This window comes from Delphinus delphis, chromosome 11 (assembly GCF_949987515.2).
Source record: "Delphinus delphis chromosome 11, mDelDel1.2, whole genome shotgun sequence".
Classification (NCBI taxonomy): Eukaryota; Metazoa; Chordata; class Mammalia; order Artiodactyla; family Delphinidae; genus Delphinus; species Delphinus delphis.
In genome coordinates, this window is record NC_082693.1 from 22,668,183 (window position 1) to 22,690,022 (window position 21,840).

The following is a 21,840-nucleotide window of genomic DNA, read 5'->3' on the forward strand; positions in this document are numbered from 1 at the left end:
GGCCAGACCTTGCTTCTTGCCAGACAGAGCAGAGCAGCGTGTCAGCTGCCTTCCAAGGCCACACCCTGAGTTCATCATACATCTTTCTTTCCAACTTCTACAAATATTACTGATGTGTTATTTCTCTGTGCTTTTTTTCAAGGGGCATGATTTTGTTTGTTAGTCTTTGCATCATTCACTTTTTGAAAGGAAACTATAGACCACTATAGTTGGGTCTTGACCTTTTTTCCTCCTGCAAGTTGGCAAACCAATCTGAAAATTCTCTATCAGCTACAGATACTCTGGACAAATCAGAAAGCACTCTAAAATTTCTAGGTATTTTTTTGTTTGTTTTGTTTTTTAAGGGAATTCCTTTATTTTTATTATTTATTTATTTATTTTTGGCTGCGTTGGGTCTTCGTTTCTGTGCGAGGGCTTTCTCTAGTTGTGGCAAGCGGGGGCCACTCTTCATCGCGGTGTGCGGGCCTCTCCCTATCGCGGCCTCTCTTGTTGCGGAGCATAGGCTCCAGACGCGCAGGCTCAGTAGTTGTGGCTCACGGGCCTAGCTGCTCTGCGGCATGTGGGATCTTCCCAGACCAGGGCTCGAACCCGTGTCCCCTGCATTGGCAGGCAGATTCTCAACCACTGCGCCACCAGGGAAGCCCTAAAATTTCTAGGTATTAATTACTCTTTGTTGGAGTTTCTAAGTCTCCCTCCCCCAGATATTGAAAAAGAGTAGCAGGCACTTTTTAACCAGTGTTTAAAGATAACTGTCTATAAATTTAAATTTTATATGCCTAAGAGGCTCCCTAGAATACTACTGCAAATGTATACCCAACCCTTTTTGAGGATTCAGGATACATATTAACATATTAATGATGCCAGGAAGTCTCGCAGTAAGAAACTTTGTATAATCTGGATTTCCTAAATTTATTTGAATTCCTCCACCTCTAGTCCATCCTCCCAGCTCCCCTCTCCTCACCAAATCCCCAAATCCCCAAATCCCAATTAGCAAACACGATTTGGGATGTTTGCTATAGACAATCCCACTCCCTCTTTTCCTTTCTTTGACTTTTCTGCATGTGATCCTGAAACATAAAACACGAACCCAGGTGAGATTTCCAGAGATGGTATGGCAGCATTGCCTTAGGTAGCATTCCAAGCTTAGTGCTTAAAAATCACTTGGCCAGAGTAATTCTTGAGCTTATTTTTATTACTGTTTAAAAAATAATGCTCACTATCATTAAAGCACATTAAAAAAATTAAACTAGATGCCTAAAATAATGTCTTACATTTGTATAATTTCTATGTTATATTATCTCAGATGGCCTTAGAGTAGGCCTGTGAACGAGGCAGGGCAAGTGCCATAATTCCTGTCTGGGCCGGAAAGTGACTTGAATTCAGAGCGTTCTGGTGATTTGAATAAGACCATGTGATCAGTTAGCAGCAGGACCTGGATTAGATCTCTAAATATCTGACTCCAAGGTTCAGTAAGTTTCGTTTTCCACAGTTGCCAACCTTTATAGGCAGTTTTTGCTTATTTTTTCAACGCTCCTCCCACACCGCCCCCTCCCCCTGCCATTTGATAGGTGGACTCCTTCACTCATTAATGCCCACTGTGTGTCCAATACGGTGCTATCAAGGTGAACGCTCAAAAATGATTCAGAAAAAGTTCTTTCCCAGAGGTATTCCTAGTTTAGGGGGACAGGCAGGTGAAGTGCTCAGCACCGGTCCTGGGAGTATTTGTTACAAATGGTAGAGAGCACGCTCGAAAGAATGCCGTTTGGCCCCTTCTGGTCCATCGATGTCTCTTCTGGCAGGGAACCTTAGAGAAGTCACCGCAGTTAGGCTTCAGACAAACTGGGCTGTAAAGGACCAGCAGGATGCCTGCAAATAGAGTGTAGGACGTAACTGGTTCAGGAATAGGTCCTGTCAGGGCTTGGAGGCATGAAAGGGCCAAGTATGTTGGGAGAAGAGTGAGTGGTGAGGAAGGGCAGCAGATAAGGCCAGAAAGGCAAGTTGGAGGTAGCACTTGGGTGGGGTTGGACTCTGCAGCTCACCAGCTGTGTGACTTGGCCAAGCTTCACTTCCTTTCTTTACCAGGCTTCTGTGAGGAAGAAATGCAGTCATGCCTAGGAGTGCCACTGCCTTAAATCCTCAGGCAAGAAAAGGGGAAAATTAATGAATAAACTCTCATCAAGTTTCTGTTAGATACCAGCACTCCGCGTTGTGGGTTGTCTTTGTTTATCTTGCTAAGCTAATTTGACTTGCTGTACGTGCCATGAACAATTTAAACAAGTAATGTCATCAGCTTCTTGTTATAAAAAGATTTATAGGGGCTTCCCTGGTGGCACAGTGGTTGGGAGTCCGCCTGCCGATGCAGGGGACACGGGTTTGTGCCCTGATCCGGGAAGATCCCACGTGCCGCGGAGCGGCTGGGCCCGTGAGCCATGGCCGCTGAGCCTGCGCGTCTGGAGCCTGTGCTCCGCAACGGGAGAGGCCACAGCAGTGAGAGGCCCGCGTACCGCAAAAAAAAAGAAAAGATTTATAGTAGTCAGCAGAGGAACAAGTTTATGATGTTGAAGTAATCGACATAATGAGGCTGAAGCAGTAAATGGAGGTATAAACCCACTAAGACAACAGTGGAACTGGGAGTTTGCCATAGTTAAACTGTTTACTTTCAACCTGTATTTGACTTGTTTCACATGAAGAACAAGAAAGGTCTTTGGTTCATTCCACTATCCCAGTTGAGGTCGATATCCAGGGCTCTGTGTCTTTATGTAGTTAAGGAGAGGTAGGTGTTGGGAAATAGGTGGCAGATTTGGAAGAATACTTTTCGGCTAAGAATGCAATGTTGGATGGTCACCCTGGCAATCTGGATCTCCTCTAAGATAGTCTGTTATGATTCCCGTCCAGATAAGCAAAAACATCTTTAATGTATGGAACCATTCTAGGTTTTTTGTTTGTTTGTTTTTTGTGGGCTTTTTTTTGGGGTCTAGATGTGGACTATGGTAGGCAAGTCTCTTAGGGTCAGTGCCCACCTATAGCAGCCACCAGAGTTCAGTCTTACATTCCTTATCTTGTCTAATTGTCCACATTATCTTTTTTTTTTTCTTTTTTTGGCCACACCATGTGGCATGTGGGATCTTAGTTCCCGACCAGGGATCGAACCCGTGCCCCCTACAGTGGAAATGCGGAGTCTTAACCACTAGACCGCCAAGGAAGTCCCCACATTATCTTCTTTAAACCAGCACTTTGTTTGGCTGGCTCAGTGGTTTTTAAAAGTTGGCTTTAAGTAGACAAACATTGTTCAGGAAAAGCCATAAAACTTCCATGTTGTCACCTGGCTTGATTCATACATTTTTGTTTCCTGCCTGGTTCCTACAGGGATTTGAGTTTCATTTGAACGTCTTAACTGTTAGGGTAAAATGTTGTTGACTAGTAGAAATGAAACCATTTCTAGAGTTTGTTAAAAGGGATAGAAAGTTTTCTTTCTGTTGAGTAATTTGTGTCTCTGTGTTGTTCTAGTTTTTGTTACTATGGCAATGACGGCAGGGACCACAACCACCTTTCCTATGAGCAACCATACCCGGGAAAGAGTGACTGTGGCCAAGCTCACGCTGGAGAATTTTTACAGCAACCTCATTTTACAGCATGAAGAGAGAGAAACCAGGTATAGTAAAGACTGGTCAAAATTTTCCGTGTAGTTAAATAAGCTGTTATACCGCAAGTGGGGTGTAAGCATGTTGTCCATGAATAATATAAATATTGTGGGTCCCTGTATGCTGACAGTATACCTGGTTCCTTGTTTTATTTTCACAGAATAGTGTCCTGTCCTGGGCACCCATATACTTATATCACATGTCAATTGATGTTTTAAACAAAACGTTTCTAACCATGAAATTATGGTATATCTTTATACTTTCTTTTTTTATATACTCTCTTTTAGAGGGCTACTTAATGACTGCCTTTAATCCAGAAACTTTTGTAGTGTTGTGTGTATATCAGTGGAAATGGGAGAATTATAAAAAGAATGAACGACGTTATTTTGCCTTCAGGAAACTTATAGTAAGGGAGATAATGCACATGAATATTACATGAAAGGGTGAAAAGTATGCCCTTTGAGAAGGGCAAAGAAGGGGGAGATTGGTTTTGACTAAGGCAACTGGGAAGGCTTCATAAATGGTGGTGGCATTTAAACAGAGCTCCTAAGGAAGAGTACTATTTATATATACATAAAAGGGAGAAGAAAGAGGTTAAGGAGCAGGAGGAAGGATATCAGAGACAGAAGAAAGCACCTTTACTGCCAGGTCAGGCACTGTCCAGTTTAACTCAAGCTGGATTTTTATACCGTTTCCTGAGAGCCTTGGATGCTTTGTAATGGAGCTATTTTCCTGGTAGTAAAGAGCCTGGAAAACTTTTGAACAGATTTAAATGATCACAGGTGTTTCTCTGGAAGATTACTTTAGTTGTGATGTACAGAGTGGACTGTGGGAGGAGGGATCAGAAACAGGAAAGGCTAGCACTGTAGTCCAGGCCAGTGGAAGGGAGGCTTGCTTTAGGATTATGACAACAACAGGGAAGAACTGAGTGAGAAAGACAGAAAAAACACGGCAACTACCCAAATATGGAATGTGAGAGAAAGTAGTCCACGCTGGCTCTGAAATTTCACACCTGGGCAACCAGAGAGTGGTACAACTTAGTGAAACAGAACTCGAGGGGAAGAATCTGGTTTTGCACATAATTTTGGGCAGGTCCAACTACAGATTAGACGTGGCTGGGGAGAGAATTAGAACTAGAAAATGAAACTTAAGTAACTATTCGGAAGTCAACTTAGAGTAAGGAAATATAAAAGAGAGCTAAGAAACGTGCAGAATAGTGAGGAGAGCAAACGTATCTTTGATCAAATTTCCTAAAGGAAGAGAGGAAAGAGAACTAAGAGATTGCCATCAGCAGAAATTCCAAAAGATTCAACTTAGGCAGAAGGAAAGTGATCGCATTCAGAAGATCTAAATGTAAATATGTGGCTAATGTGTAAGAAAAATCAACAATAATGATAATGTCACATGTATTAAAAAATATATATTTTCCTGCAGTAGACTGTCAGTCAGGAGGGAAGTAAGTGGAATTAAATTGTTCTTAGAGATCAGTGTGTCTCTAAGGATAGGGATACAACACAGAAAGGGGTAAAGATTGGTTAATTTAAGGCTTTGACAAATTAAGTGTACATGTAATTTCTAGGGTAGCCACTAAAAGAATAAAAATAGAGTTTGTAACTTTCCAACTAATAGAAGGAAAAAAAATGGATGGGGGAAAAATAAGTTCAGAAGAAGCCAAGGGAAAAAGAAAAACTGAAATACCAAAAGGCAGGCACAAGTAGAAACCACACCATAAGTTAGAAATAAATCCAAACATGTAAGAAATTATACTAATTGTAAATGCAATGGAAGTCTCTGGAAGTGAGCAGATCATCAAGGGAGACTGAATAAAGTAAAAGAGAACCAAGGAAGGAAAGACCTGTATTTTTTCGACAGTCACTCAAGTTATTCATCAGAATTTTAAAGGTTCATTGTCTTTTATTGCTGAAACCTTAAAATAATTCAGTTTTGCTCTCTGTTCCCAAACAAAGGAAAATAGGAATAAAAGTATCTACTGTTATTAAAAAAAAAAGCATGGTGGTGCCATGGAAGTCAAATTAAATAGTCAGCTATTTTCTAGAAGCTAATACTTTAAGAAACATGTGATGAATTTTTAAGGCTTAATTAACTGGATAAATGCATAAGTCAAATAAAGTACCAATCAGAACAAAGCATAAGGTCATTTTAGCAGGAAAGCTATTTTTTAGAAAGGTACAAGAGAAGTCCTTGGGTCTTCTCATTTAGGTATGGAAATGGATAGAAGTTATTGCATGTCTCCCTAGAAGGAGGGATAATTTACTGAAATATTAGCTTTAGCAAGGACTGAGGAAAGGGGACAGTAGGGATAAAGTTGTTCGTATATTGATTGTCCTCCTGGGTTAATGGTCCTCTTACTCTTTGGATTCTTCCTGCAGAGAAGAAAACTCAAATCATTCAACAAGCAGCTCTGTGGCGCCCGGAGGTGCCTGATGGCAGGCACAGAATCCAGCATTAGGAACTTAGTCCATTGGAAGGGTTGGGCTTGGGTGAATAATGTGTAAAAAAAGATAAAAATCAGTGTGATTAGCATCAGGGTAGGTGCTTATTACTAGAATTGAGAAAGTCAGTGGAGGATATACTTTTAGGTGCTGATTTATGAACAGGCTTTAGGTATTTTTGTTATGAATTTTCCATAAGAAATAAAAAGGATCTTAACAGTGGTTTAGGAAAGAGCTTATCTTTGGACATATTGTCATAAACAACAAATGCCAAAAGATTTGTATGATGGTTTCAATCCTCAGCCCTCATACCCATTTGGATAAATCCTTGAAAGTTAGTCTTTATCTGAGATGCTCCAAAACTAATTAGGACGAGCTCTCCCAGGTTTATCTTTAGGAAAAAGAGCAATACCATGGAAATAAAATACTAATAGTCACTTGCAAATGAGTTGCAAAATGTGTGCCACAGCTATCTGTCTGGTTACTAGTTATTTCATCCATCACCCCCTCACCTGTAGCTTAAGTAACTTTAAGGGTGCATTTTAAAATATTGAAGAACTGAACTTGGCTATACCTAGAAAAGCAAATGTTCTGGTAGTTAATGGGTTATTTTTTAATGTACGTATATGACTTTCCAATTTTCCAAGAATTAGAATAAAATACACTTAATTGCACTGAACATCTTTCTGTGATTAATTAGGAAAATCAAGTTTAGTGTTTAAGTGAAGCACTTGGACAAGCTCCTTTAGCTAATAAGCGTTAAAACCAAGGTTCGAGCACAGGGATGTCCACCTTAAAACTTTTTACTTTTAGTCACTGTAGTTACCTTTTTATACATCTAGTATAAACTCTGATAAATGTTAATGATTTTGGAGATTTGAACACTAGATAACAGAGTTTTCTGTATCAGAACATGAGTCACCTTTGCTAACGATTCATTTAGGCAGCTTTAGAAGTAAATTATTCATTTGGCTAGTATGAGGCAGCTAATTCTGGACTGTATTTATATTTTGAGAAAGAAATATTTATATGTGCATATATGTTTATAAATATTAGTCACTATTCTTAGTGATTATTTTGATTCAACTTGAAAGATTTTTTTAGCATGGCAAACTGAGTGTAAACTTGAAAAAATAAATGTACATTTCTTAAGTGGGAATACTTAGGTACATATTAAAATTTAAATAATTTTTTTTGAAAAGGCAGAAGAAATTAGAAGTGGCTATGGAAGAAGAAGGATTAGCAGATGAAGAGGTATGTAAGCTATAATTACTATGACTCTAGTTAACAGTACTCTCTTATATAATTGAAAGTTGCTAAATCTTAAACTACAAAAAAAAATAGTTATGTGAGGTAATGGATGTGTTAACTAACTTTATTGTGGTCATCATTTCACAAGGTACAGTATATACCTGTATCAGATCATCACATTGTAGGGACTTCCCTGGTGGTCCAGTGGTTAGGACACCACACTTCCACTGCAGGGGGTCCGGGTTCGATCCCTGGTCAGGGGAACTAAGATCCCGCAAGCCCAAGCCTAGCGGCATGGCCAAAAAAGAAAAAAACAAAATCATCACATTGTATACCTTAAACTTACACAATGTTACATATCAATTATATCTCAATAAAAGGGGGAAAAACTACTGTATGAAAGCAACCCCAGTGACTTTTTCTTATAATGGTATCAGATGATTTTATAACTTAGATAATGTGGGTTTCCTATTTGAACGTGAGCTTCTTCCTTTGTTGCTGTGATGGAAATCTTTGAAAGGGGGCAGCTTTTTTTTTTTTAATTCCAAGAACATATATATATTCAGTGAATAGTATCTAGTGTGAGGAATAAGAAAAGAGGGCTTCAAGAATAATTGATCAGTTGCCAAATTTCCTTACATTTTTCCTAAATATTTCTTAAAACCACCCAGTTCACTAGTCTGGTGCCATGAACCCAGTGGTTTAAACTACCGTGTATTTCACCTGAAGAATCACTGCCCCCAACTGGTCTCTCTTCCTCCATTCTCAGCCACATTCCCACTCCCAGTTTTTCTACACACTTCAACCAGGGTTATCTGTCAAAAACCAGATTTGACCATGTCACTCTTTTGCTTAATACCCTTCACTGGCTCCCAAGTACTCTTGGGATAAGGCTAACTCTTTAACATGGGTGTACAAGGCCCTTTATGATTTGGCCTCTGCTTCCCTGTCTCTAGCCTCATCTTTTGTCACCCTGCTGCCAGGCTGACCAACAATGTCAAATTACTTTCATTTCCACGCTCTTGCCTGTGGACCTTTTCCCGTGCTTTATTTTGCTGCTTGGAACTCTTCCTTCCTCCTGCCTGAGTCTCATTATTCTTCAAGACTCTTTCCATCTCACTTTAGGCATCATGTCCACTGGGACAGAGCTCTGTTCCTGTCCCTGTGGCAGCCTTAAAATACCATCTTCCCAGAGTAGAAACTCCTTACATCTCCAGGGCTGTCAGAGGGCGAGAATAAATATTTGGTGAATAAATGAACAAATGGACAATGGATCTCTCCCTGAAGAGTTTACAGATTGGAAGGAAAGATTACGTGTGTGTGTAAAAATATGTACACACGATAGAATGTGGCAAACTTTGAAAATATGGAGATTTTTTTCCCCTAATTCAGGGGATCAGAAAACGTTTCATGGAAGAAGTAACAATTGATTTGAATCTTAAAGAAATAGGTAGAATTTACATGATCGTTAAGAGGTATGTACAAAATATTGAATATATGAAGACTATTGAACTTTAATAATGAACAACTGTATGAAAGCAGATGTCCAAGGGCCAAGCAGGTAAACATGAATGAGAAAAGCTGGCCACGCTTGTTTCATAGTGACGTCTTAGGTTATATTCTTTTGATCTAACATACTTTGCATATTCAACTCTCATTTTTTTTTCATTTCCACGAAGAAATAGATTCTTTTTTTGCCTTGTTGTAAAAGATTCCCTCCTCACAGTTTATCTTTTGATAAAGACATACCACTTTTCACTTTACTGAAAGAGAACAAGAGCACCAGCCCGATTATACCTGTCGCCCGGTGACTGGCGCCTTGATAGGGACTGACCGGTCCCAGAGCTGCTTGCTGCCCACCCAAGGGGGCTGCACCGTTGGCCCAGTGAGGCCAAGTTCCTATTTTTCAAGAGAAGCTGGAAATCTGGAGTTTTGTGAAAACACTCGCTTTTTTAAATATTGGCAAGTCATTAGAGTGATTTAAAGACAACTTGGGGTGGGCTTCCCTGGTGGCACAGTGGTTGGGAGTCCGCCTGCCGATGCAGGGGACGCGGGTTCGTGCCCCGGGCCGGGAGGATCCCGCATGCCGCGCAGCGGCTGGGCCCGTGAGCCATGGCCGCTGAGCCTGCGCGTCCGGAGCCTGTGCTCCGCAACGGGAGAGGCCACAACAGTGAGAGGCCCGCGTACCACAAAAAAAAAACAAAACAAAAAAAACAAAAAAAAACAACTTGGGGTCCCAAATCAAATGCATCTGTGAGTTGAGTACAGCTTGTAGCTTCTGGCTTGTAATCTCTGGTTCACACCAGGAAGTACTAAGTACATCTAGAGCTGTTTTCTTTGTTTCTCCTTAAATAACTTGTAGAAAATGTGAGGTGATTTTACCCCTAAAAATGCTCATTGGCCCATTATAACCATTTATAAAACATCTAAAATTTTTGGTAAAGGTATTTGAATTCCACAAATGCTTCTTGTTAGGCCCCATACTAGGTCCCAGGCTGTCACATTCTATAAAATAGACATGGTCTCTCAATCTAATGTACAGTATTTTGGAACTATCTTTATGTGGGGTGGGTCTTTTCAAAGTAAAATTGTTTTATAAAAATAAATTCATCCTTAATCCATTCTGTAATAGAAAGTTATTTGTGAAATAATTTGTGAAAACTCAACCATATATAATGTGGCCTTAAAAAGCATTTATACTGAGGTGAAGTTCTTAGCTGACCCCTTTCTTATCTTAAAACTTCTGTGTACACTGTCCTCTACAAAAACCGAGCACCCTACAGATTGAGAGTTTGAAGAACAGCAGTTTGAAAAGGAATGGAGAAAAAAAAGAAAATGGCGTACTTCTAGTTTCATCTCACTTAAAATCCCATCGAACATGGAATATTATTTACTCTAATGGAAAACCAAACTGGGCAAGTCTTAAGCTGCAAGAGAGCCATGAGCTGTTAAGTTTGTCCACAGATTTTTGTTGTTGTCTTTGGAGAGGAAAGAATGTGATTACCTCAAAAATGTTATTTGTTTTTCAAGGTGACTTAATCTACACAGGTTGTGAGCAGATGTGTCAATGATTTTTCATCGATTTTTTTTTTTTTTGTAGTTTAATGTGAACTTGTTTCAGCTGTCTCTGGACTACAACACTGACTCTAATATCATGGATAGATTTTTTTTTTTTAAAGTACTATAACAATGTTGTAGGTGATTTCCCTTTTTTGTAGTATTATATATTCCATACACTGTGATCTTCCTTTTTGCCATTTAATAGCTGTCCCCAAAACTACATAAACATCATTTACTTACTGCACTACACAACCTATCAAATACTAATAAACATTATTTTCTTTGGCTGTTTCTCTTGTCTGTCGATTTTGAGCATAATTTATGAAACTGTGTGATGAGGTCATCTTTTCCATTCAGATTAGACCAGTTTCTGAACTACATCCAACTGCACACTGTTTTATAATCCATAAAGTCATAAATCCAGAATGCCTTTCAAAATTCTTATATTTGTTCATTTATGTAATTTTAAAAAGGGCTTGTGCTGTTTTGAAAGATGGTGGTATAGTGCCACCATGTGGCCTTTTTTATTAGATATATAGTTGAAAAGCTACTTTTGAGCTCTCCTTTTGTTTTACTAATAATTCATTTTTCAACATTATTATTCAAAAGGCATTTTTAAACAAAGGAGGTCTTCACTGTTTTCACCATTGATGTGACTTTACTTAGCTGTTTAAAGATATTTAGATTGAAGACATATTTCCTAATTTTATCCTCTTAGATTAACTTTGTTAGAAGTATCAGAATTCTGTTGCATTAATGATACATACTTGCATATTTCTTTCTTTTTTTTTAAAAATAAATAAATTAATTTATTTTTGGTTGCGTTGGGTCTTCGTTGCTGTGCGCGGGCTTTCTCTAGTTGCGGCGAGCGAGAGCTACTCTTTGTTGCGGTGCGCAGGCTTCTCATTGCAGTGGCTTCTCTTGTTGCGGAGCATGGGCTCTAGGCGCGCGGGCTTCAGTAGTTGTGGCACGTGGGCTCAGTAGTTGTGCCTCAGCGGGCTCTAGAGCTTAGGCTCAGTAGTTGTGGCGCACGGGCTTAGCTGCTCCGCGGCATGTGGGATCTTCCTGGACCAGGGCTCGAACCCGTCTTCCCTGCATTGTAAGGCGGATTCTTAACCACTGCGCCACCAGGGAAGCCCATGCTTGCATAATTCTAATTAATAGTTCACCTTACCCTTTTGGAAACAGATGTACACAGGGGTAGGAAGGGACTACTCAGTGGTTATATCTTGTACTGCATTTAGGAGTAATGTTTCTGAACAGTTTCAGTCATTTTGACTTATTTTCTCCTCAGACCTGAACCACTGAAAGCTTGATAGGGTTCAGTTGAAGATGAACCGGGGTTTAATTTTTTCCCTGATTTTGTTCGTTACCCATTCTATGTGACCTCTACTAGGAGAGGTAATTTGACATAATTCTATGTCAAAAAAAGAGAATTTTGTTTGGTGAGGGGAAAAATGAGGTTTAGAACAGTTAAATAAATGCCCATTCCAAGTGTAACCTTCAGGTATTTCATAATGTTTCTTATTAATAGTATTTTTTGTAATCTTTGGAGAATGAATTATGAAATTCTTGACTTGGATATTTTAAAGGATACTTTGTGTAATTATTTTTTTGTTGCAATTTCAAGAAGTTGTGTGACAAGTCTCAAGCACTTTATTAAAAATCTGCCCAAGAATAAATTCTACCATAAATAAATCTGTATGGAAATACTGCTGTTGTGTTATTTCGGTGTCAGAAGTCTCAGTAGTTGTGACAGAACAACCTTGGAAATTAGGGAATTGAAGCAAAGTAGATTTCTTGACAGTAAAAAATCAATATCAGAATACTATTAGCATTTCCTAAAGTTTAATTTTTGTTTTTGAATTACTTTAGCATAAAAATGAAAGAATATGTGAACTAGTTAAGAAGAAATATTTAATGGAGTCTGCCTCAAGAATAAAGATTTATCAATTGTTAAAAATTTAAAATTGTTTTTTTCAGATTATTTTATTTTTTCCACGCTTAATAAATATTCAACTTTGGTAAATAAGTTATAGCACCAGTATATAATATTTAGATACATTACCCTCATTATAATGTATCTCATCTTTTAATACTATAGGCTTCCTTTGAAATAATCTGATTTTAAAATCATCCTTTTAAACTGTCCTTTTTTAATAGAAAAAGTTACGCCGATCACAACATGCTCGCAAGGAAACAGAGTTCTTACGGCTCAAGCGGACCAGACTTGGCTTGGATGACTTTGAGTCTCTGAAAGTTATAGGAAGAGGAGCATTCGGGGAGGTGTGCTTCTTTTTTAAGTCACTGCTGTTGAACATGTGCATCTTAAGATAGTTCAGAATATGTATTAAAATAGCTCAATATGTATTAAAGTAGTGTAATATATTAAAATGTGTATTAAAATAGCTTAATTTTAATAGAATTTCTAAAACACCAGCAACAGCAAACTACAACACTGCTTTCTTTAAAGGAGCCTACCTTTCACTCCGAAACAAATAGTAGTGATTGTTTGACATTTGTGATATGAATTTTTACATTCTAGGTGCGGCTGGTCCAGAAGAAAGATACAGGCCATATCTATGCAATGAAGATATTGAGAAAAGCTGATATGCTTGAAAAAGAGCAGGTATGAGCTCTCTAACACACGTAGCCAAAGGGGTGTCCACTGCCTAGGTGTTAGAGCAAGTGCTAAAACTGGGACTTTTAGAAAGAAACCTACACATCTTACTATATCATCTGTAGACTTTTGGTAGCCTGCTTTGTTGTTTCTCAATTCTTATAGTTCAGATTTCTTCCAAATTCATAATCTGATTTACATGTCTAACAAAATACCACAGACTGGATGGCTTAAACAACAGAAGTTTCTTTTCTCACAGTTCTGGAGGCTGGAAGTCCAAGAGCAAGCAGGGTTTGGTTGCTGGTGAGAGCACTCTTCCTGGCTTGCAGACGGCCGCCTTCTCACCAGGTCCCCACATAGCCTCTCCTTGGTGTGTGCACAGAGAGGGGAGAGTGACTCTCTGGGGTCTCTTCATACAAGAACACTAGCCCTGCCCCTTACGACCTCACTAACCTTCAGTACCTTCTTAGAGGCCCGTCTCCAAACCCAGTCACACTGGGAGTTAGCACATGACCGTAGGAATTTTCAGGAGGGACAAAAACATTCAGTCTGTAACAGAATACCTCCTTCTCTGAATTCAGTGAAAATAAAGGACAGTTCTCAGCTCTCTCAGTCCCTGTCACCTATCAAATAAGCAAACCAGTCTCTTGAGAATTTGCTGATTTTACATATTTCCCAAATCTGTAACCACTCCAATTTTGTACTCCTGGGCTCTCTCCACGTTTCCTGTGACTTGATGCAGTTTATGGGGCGGCCATAAATCTGAAAACATCAGTAGTATTATTTCATGCATTCACCTGTATCTCCAGTCTGGGTGAACTCTAAGTGAACATATATATGCTAGTGAAGGACTCAACAAGGGTACAGAGAGAGATGGTACCTCTCTGCACCTAATGCTTGATGTCAGTCTCTAGTCCCACCTACAGCTTACTTTGTTAGTACAGCAGTATGATGTTGATTTTTATTTAAATATGGCCCACTTTAATTTTCACTGCACTGTTTCACTTTATTTCTATTCCATTTATTCAACAAGTATTTATTACGTGCCTATGATGTGTCAAATACTATTCTACATTCTGGGAGTACAGTGATTAACAGGAGAAGCCTGATTCTTGTTCACTGACAGTCGTGGGGAAAAAGGGCAGACAGCTACTTGAAATAGTCATTTCTGATGAGTAGTATGAAGATAGATTTTACAAAAGGATAAAGTGATGCAGATGACCTGGCTTTAGGAGGAAGAATGAGATGAGGGAAGGTTCTCTGAGAAGGGAATATTGATGAGAGACTGAATAATTAGAAAGTATGAGATCTAAGGATCTGGTAGAACAAAGATCCAGGGTGCAAATGCAGAGGCCCTGTGGCAAGCATAATCTTGGCCTGCTCAGAGACGGCAAGAAGCCACTGTGGCTGAATTCAGTGAGGGGAAGAGTGGTGGAGATGAAGGGGGAGAGGGAGGCAGGGACCAGATCACACAGCTTTGCAGGCCATGTGGGTCTTACTCCGAATGCAGTGGGAAGCCATGTTCTGCTTAAACAGAGAAGCGTCATGTCTGATGGATGTTTTACAAAGATGAATCAATCCCTTTGCTTGCTGGAAGGACAAACAAGAGTTGAGGCAGGGAGAACACTTGAGAGACTGTGTAGCGATTCCAGCCAGGATGTGACTGTGGCTTATACAACAGCAAAGAGGAAAAAAGTCAAACAGATTATGTTTCCGTGGAAGAGCCAGCAGGATTTTCTGTGACATACTCTGTGTTGGGGGGTGGTGAGAGGAGAGGTAAGGGGAGTGAAAAGGGAGGGAGGAATCAAGGATAATACCTAGAGTTTTACTTGGGAATGGGATGCCTGATGCTGTCAGTTTCTAATGTAGGAAAGACTGAGGAAGGAACAGGTTTGGTGACACTGGGAATCAAGTGTTCTCTTTGTGGCATATTAAGTTTGAGCTCCCTGTTGGATATCCAAGTAGAGATAATTATGTTGACAGTTGGCTAGAATATGGGGAGAAGTTTGACTAGAAATATAATTTAGGGACTTCCTCAGTGGCACAGTGGTTAAGAATCCGCCTGCCAATGCAGGGGACATGGGTTCGAGCCCTGGTCCAGGAAGATGCCACATGCCACGGAGCAACTAAGCCCGAGCGCCACAACTACTGAGCCTGCGCTCTAGAGCCCACGAGCCACAACTACTGAATCCCGTGCGCCTAGAGTCCGTGCTCCGCAACAAGAGAAGCCACCGCAATGAGAAGCCCGCACACTGCAACGAAGAGTAGCCCCCGCTCACCACAACTAGAGAAAGCCTGCGCGCAGCAAGGAAGACCCAACGCAGCCAAAAATAAATAAATAAATAAATAAATAAATTTAAAAAAAAGAAATATAATTTAGAAGTAATCAATAGATTGATAGTATTTAAAGTAATGGGACAGATGAAGTTGCCTAGGGAACAAATATAGCGAAGACAAGAGGGCCTTAGGGAACACTAGGCAGAGGAGAATCCAGGAAAGGAGACTAAGAGGGGACATCTGCTCAGTTAAGGGAGACCCTAGGAGAACATGGTGTTACGGGAGCCAGCAGAAGGAAGCGTTCAAAGGAGAAGGTGAATGGTCACGTATGTTGAAGGCTGCTAAGAGAGGGGGCAAGAGGAAGACAGGCCACTGGGTGTCACTGTTGGAGATTCTGAATAACTTGGGAAGGACAGCTCCAGTGGATTGGAGTGCCTAAGTGGAATAGTGGGAAAGAAAATGGGAAGCAAGAAGTGGAGAACGTGAGTATAGATAAGTCTTTCACTTAAAGCGGAACAAAGAACAGTTTGGTAAAGAATGTTGGTTTCTTTGTTGTTATTGTTAAGGCACTGCTGATTGGAAGAATCCATTAGAGAGAGAAAAATTGAAGATGCAGGAGAGAGAAGGCAGATAATTACGGGAGTACACAGATGACAGAGAAGTTGATCTTCGATAGGAGCTGGGACATTACGACAGGGAAGAAAAGCAGAGAAAGTAGGAACAAACGCAGGGTGGTTGATCTGGCGTGCCAGGTTCCTCCTGAGTGCAAATAAGGGAGTCATCAGCAGGAGGAAAGGAGGGGTAGGTAGCTTGCTGGAGGTGTAAGCGGAGAGAAGTTGTGAAACAGTCACAACTATTGACTTGAAGTGTGGGAAAGCAGACTTGCAGTTGAATGTCCCTTGAGATTTTCAGTCGTGAACGTAAAGTGAAACCACTTGGTATCGTTGGGTGATTTTTCTCTGGTAATACTTAGTTGCTCTGGGGCAGGTACAGAATAGGCAGAAATTTGGGCCTAACTAGGGTTGGTATTTTGCCAGGCAAATACAACAGAGGGAGAGGAGGACAAGGGAGTTGAAGCTGTTTGCAAAAGAGTGACTATAATGATGGAACCAAGGCCGGGTAGAGAAAGAAATGAGGTTCTGAGGAGAGTAACAGAGAAAAAGTGGTGTAGGGTCCATGGAATGGAGATTGAAGTACAAGAATAAGACACCTGGGAGGATAAAAGGTGGGGATCAGAAACAGAGTTCCTTAAAGTGGAGATTTTAGAGGGAGGGCAGTTATTGGTTATGAAAAGGACAAGAAGATTACCATGGGTGGCTGAGGTGCAGTGGAGGAAAAGATCACTGGAGGTGAGGGAGAATGCAGGAGCTGTGCAGATGGGGTATTTGGTGGTTCGTCCTTATGGATCTTGAAATTCACCCATGACTAGAAAGGATGGAAAGGAAGCTGGTGAACCATGAGCTGAAGTCATGAATGACTGAGGGGGTTGACCAGGAGGAAGGATGACAGCTACGGCGCCTGACAGCATGCCCGCAGAGGAGCTGGGCATGAGGAAAGTATCAGTGGTTCAGAAGCAGCTAGGATGAGCAGGAAACCAAGAAACACGAGAGAGAAGGCGGGTCATTCCTGACAACTCACTCTGCAGGAAGACGGGACTCTCCATGGACAGCCTGATTTCAGTTAGGATGAGAAGGTGACAGGAGGAACAGAGATGAGGTGACAGGGGTTCTGTTGAACACAGGCTGATTCCAGGGGGAAGCGGTTCGGAAGACAAGGAAGGTCGAGATACTGAGCTGTGTTAGAGAATTGCAGACAATGATGGGAATAAGTGTCTGTGTCAAGATGTTGATCCTCAGAGATGAGGACATAAACAGGAATCTTCTAACTAAGCCATATGGGATTAGTCCTGGGTTGGGTTTTAGAGGAAGAACAAAAGGCAGCAGTTAGTTCCAGCTGTAGTCTTTAGTTACTGGCCACGTGTGGCTACTGGGCACTTCAGTGTAGCTAGTCTGAATTGAGATGTGCTGTGAATGGAAAATGCTCAGCAAATTTTGAAGATTTGGTGCAAAAAAAAAAAAAAAAGAGTGTAAAATATCTCAATTTTTATATTGATTATATACTGAAATTACAACATTTTAGATATATGGGTGTTACAGAAACTATATTGTTAAAAATAATTTCACCCATTTCTTTTTACTTTTTGTGTGGCTACTAGAAAACTTAAAATGATGTACGTGGCTTACATTTATTTCTATTGGACAGCCCTGGTCTAGAATATTTTGCAGGAGGATCTCGCTGGAGTCCAACATCAAGTCTGTTTCGCACTTTGGGGTTGTTTTTTCCCCTATATAAATTAATCTGCTTTTGTCACCATTGAATTTCATTTTAGAAAACCTTTTCCCCACTCAATTCTAATATGTCATTATTTTAAGTTTTTATCACATTTACTTGAATGCTAACCACTCTGCAAAATTAAGTAGCAACTTTTCTCCCCACTATTGTGGTACTGGATTACTGTGCATGATACTTCCTATACTTTAGAAACATAGGCTCATTTTTGAAAACATATCCTGTAATCTGGCTTTAAGATACTTAAAAATAATCAAGCCAAGTTTATCCTGACAACCACAGAGGCAACATCAAAAGTTTGTTTTTCCTTTACCGTCTTAAAATGCTTTGTAAAGGGCAATAGGTAAGAATTTTGGTATCATTTTTCACTTTATGAAACAGGTCCAGAGAGATTTTAAGGTTTTTGATGCCAGAAAACAAATTTTTAGATTTTTTTTTTTTTTTTGCGGTACGCGGGCCTCTCACTGCTGTGGCCTCTCCCGTTGCGGAGCACAGGCTCCGGACGCGCAGGCTCAGCGGCCATGGCTCACGGGCCCACCCGCTCCGCGGCATGTGGGATCTTCCCGGACCGGGGCAGGAACCCGTGTCCCCTGCATTGGCAGGCGGACTCTCAACCCCTGCGCCACCAGGGAAGCCCAAGTTTTTAGTTTTTAACGTTTATTCTTGTGCTTTGATTTTGATCTCAGAGCATTTACTGTATCAGATCATAATACAATAATCCCAGATAATTTAAGCAGATCATGTTTTGTTGTCATGAAAAGGTTTACAAAATCTGTGTTCTTGTGTGCTTTAGGTCAGAGTTCATAATGATGCACAATGAAAATAGCAAACGCATAAAGTCAAATCCTATCATTAATCTTTGAAGAAAGAATGTATAACGATATCAGTGGAAAAGCATCTGAAAGTTGATTATACCAACCCCACAAATCACTCAGTTTATAAAATTTTTCAGTCTATTGTTCATGTAATAGTAGCTCTAGTAATTATGTGTCTGACAAAAGTAAGTAGCAAAATCCCAAAAAGTTATATAATGATTTGCTGTAGATGTTTATAAATATTATAAAAGTTCATTGTAACAAAATGATATAAAATTATTATAAATGTTTCTCCTTCTTAGAAAAACAACCTAATGGTTAAAGACCAAGTCAGTCCCTTTTTTGGACTAGTAAGAGTTAAAAATAGTTTGCTAAGGACCCAGACTTTGTCATACCCATCTATAGGGCATTGCTTACTACTTTTAACTTTTAAAAGTCAGACCCTAAATTTACATGACAAAGCCAAGATCCTTGGCTAGGTGGAGATTCTGGTTAGAAAAATTTTAGACTAATCATTTTTCTACTTCAAAGGCCTCAGCTTCCCCTTGTGATCCCACCTTTTCAGGCCTAATGATATCAGCTAAAATAAACTATTTCCTGAGCTTCTCCAAATTTACTGAGAATATGATAATTGTTAAGAAGTAAGCTTGGAAAATATGTAATGTGTTACAATTATTTTTTCAAAATACATTCTTCCAGGTGGCCCATATCCGAGCAGAAAGAGATATTTTAGTAGAAGCAGATGGTGCCTGGGTGGTGAAGATGTTTTACAGTTTTCAAGATAAGAGGAACCTTTATCTAATCATGGAATTTCTCCCTGGAGGTAAAAGCAAACAATAGCAATGACAGACTGACACAAGCACATTGTTATATGTAATTATAGTTTTTTTTATTAGATTTACTTTTATATCCCTAGCTCTGAGGTTTTACACAGTCAGTCATGATTTTCTAATAGTTCCTCCCACAATAATGCTAATTTGGACCACAAATCAGATTATTTTGAAGAAACGATAAAGTTGGCACATTTTAAATATTATCATTCTGTGTTTACTGTATATACTTATTTAGATCTTTACAAGTCTGGAGTTAAGAACAAGTCACTAAAGAAGAAGACAGACAACCCAGTGGGCAAATGGTAGGCAGTGTACACAAGAAAACTCTGGTTAGTCCACAAATAGATAGGAAAATGTTCAACTTCACCCATATTCAGGGAAATGCAAATTAAAACAAGAATGAGATTCCATTTCACACTCATCTGATTAGTAAAAACACCAAAAGTCTGATGGGGCTGTGGGAAATGGGCCTCTCATCTGTGCGAAGGAATCTCTAACCCTTCCAGAGAGCAGTTCAGAGATACCAGCAAAGCTGAAAATGCACGTGCGCAAGAGGCCTGTAAGAGGATGCTCATTGCAGCAGTGTCATAATAGTGAAAAGCTAGACACAAGATTAATGTCCATCAGTAGAAGAATCGATAAATAAAATGTGGCATAATTGTGTGATGAAATGTTTTACAGTAGTGAAAAGTCAGGAGCTCTATTTCAACAGTAGGATCTCAGAAACAAAGTAGAATAATAAGGCAAGCTGTGGAATTATGTACAGTTGATATTACTTATGTAATTTTTAAAAACATACAAAAGACGGTAAATTCATAGATTAATATATATGTATATGAAAACATACTTCAAAAATAAGCTGGAAGAATGCACACCAAACCAAATCCATGATAATGGCTACTCAGCAAAAAGGGAAAGGGGAATAGAATGGGAATGGAGGACAAAGAGCCTGCGTGGTATTTTTTTTTTTTTTAAGACATGAAGCATCATGAAAAAATATCAACAACTGTCAATTCTGAGTTGTAAATTCACCAGTGTTTATTCTTTGCCCCTTGTAAAAGAGCAAGATTTCTTGAAAACAAAAAAATGTCTAGAAATGACCCTTTTGGTGGGATGATGACCTATTTTTGTTGGCCCAGAGAGTACTGAGTGTTTTTGAAACCTGAATTTGAAAGAATATATCCCATTTCCAGGTGTGCTTACACTGATTCATTCTCACATTTTGACATATTTTCCTCAGCCACTTATTCTGGATGTTGAGTGGTAGATATTACTTCTTTATCACCTCTGCCCTGATTTGATTTCACATACTTTCTACCTTGAAACCATTAAATGTCATGAAACTTTTCCTTATGCAGTGACACTTTTTTTATTGGGCCCTAGAGATGGTAGGAGGTACACTGGGTAGATCATAAAGTGCAAAAATCAGGCATATGTTGTATATTACAAAGAAATCTTTTATAAGGCATTCCCCTTTTTGAGGCATTTCTAACACATGGTACTTATTCTCATTTAATTAGGTGACATGATGACATTGCTAATGAAGAAAGATACTTTGACGGAAGAGGAAACACAGTTCTACATTTCAGAGACTGTTCTGGCAATAGATGCGATCCACCAGTTGGGTTTCATCCATCGGGACATTAAACCAGACAACCTCTTATTGGATGCCAAGGCATGTGAATAAAGTGAATTATTAGGTTGCTGATTATTTTATGAAGTAATAGAGGTGATTTTGTGATTGGAAATGGGCAACTGCAATTTATATTATTGCTAACCTACATTATTTCATAGACTGATACGGTAGGAGAGAGCTGTGAAGTGAAATGACATCAAGGGAAAACTGGCTGTCTTTTTATCATCTTCCATTTTCTACTCCTTAAAATAATCATCATCAAATATTGATAATTTTACGTTTCACCTGTATGAATTCTAAGCTAAGAATTTTTATGATTGCATTTAGAAGAGTTTGTGGGGTTTTTTGGGTTTTTTTTTTTGCGGTACGCGGGCCTCTCACTGTTGTGGCCTCTCCCCTTGCGGAGCACAGGCTCCGGACGCGCAGGCTCAGCGACCATGGCTCACAGGCCCAGCCCCTCCGTGGCATGTGGGATCTTCCCGGACCGGGGCACGAACCCGCGCCCCCTGCATCGGCAGGCGGACTCTCAACCACTGCGCCACCAGGGAAGCCCATTTAGAAGAGTTTTTAATGAGGCTTTTGTCTCTAAGTTAATAAAACCTATTGATTTTACTAGGTTTTGTCTTTCTTCTTTTTTTCCTTAGGGTCACGTAAAATTATCTGATTTTGGTTTGTGCACGGGATTAAAGAAGGCTCATAGGACTGAATTCTACAGAAATCTTACACACAACCCACCAAGTGACTTCTGTAAGTTTGATTTTTGGGGGTTAAAGTAGTACAGCTGGTTAATGCAGGACTGTTGAGAACTGAAGCTTCTCTCCTTCTCCTCACCCCTTAAACCAACGTATTTTCAATGGATATGTGTGAATTTGTTTTCTGGTAAGAGTTTTTCCCTCGTAATTACA

General features: G+C 39.7%; 1 protein-coding gene across 2 annotated transcripts in view; it reads left to right on the plus strand.

Annotated features, from left to right (window-relative positions):
* STK38L (serine/threonine kinase 38 like) overlaps window positions 1-21,840 on the plus strand; it is an 83,500-nt gene that overhangs the window by 51,742 nt on the left and 9,918 nt on the right. For both annotated transcript variants that reach the window (XR_009521173.1, XM_060024489.1), the window contains exons 2-8: window positions 3,508-3,652; window positions 7,297-7,348; window positions 12,569-12,691; window positions 12,951-13,034; window positions 19,166-19,289; window positions 20,820-20,974; window positions 21,580-21,682. Coding sequence is in view for 1 of the 2 variants with exons in the window: in XM_060024489.1 (XP_059880472.1) it covers window positions 3,519-3,652; window positions 7,297-7,348; window positions 12,569-12,691; window positions 12,951-13,034; window positions 19,166-19,289; window positions 20,820-20,974; window positions 21,580-21,682 (775 nt within the window). In the remaining variant the exon portion in view is untranslated. The remainder of the gene's footprint in view (window positions 1-3,507; window positions 3,653-7,296; window positions 7,349-12,568; window positions 12,692-12,950; window positions 13,035-19,165; window positions 19,290-20,819; window positions 20,975-21,579; window positions 21,683-21,840) is intronic.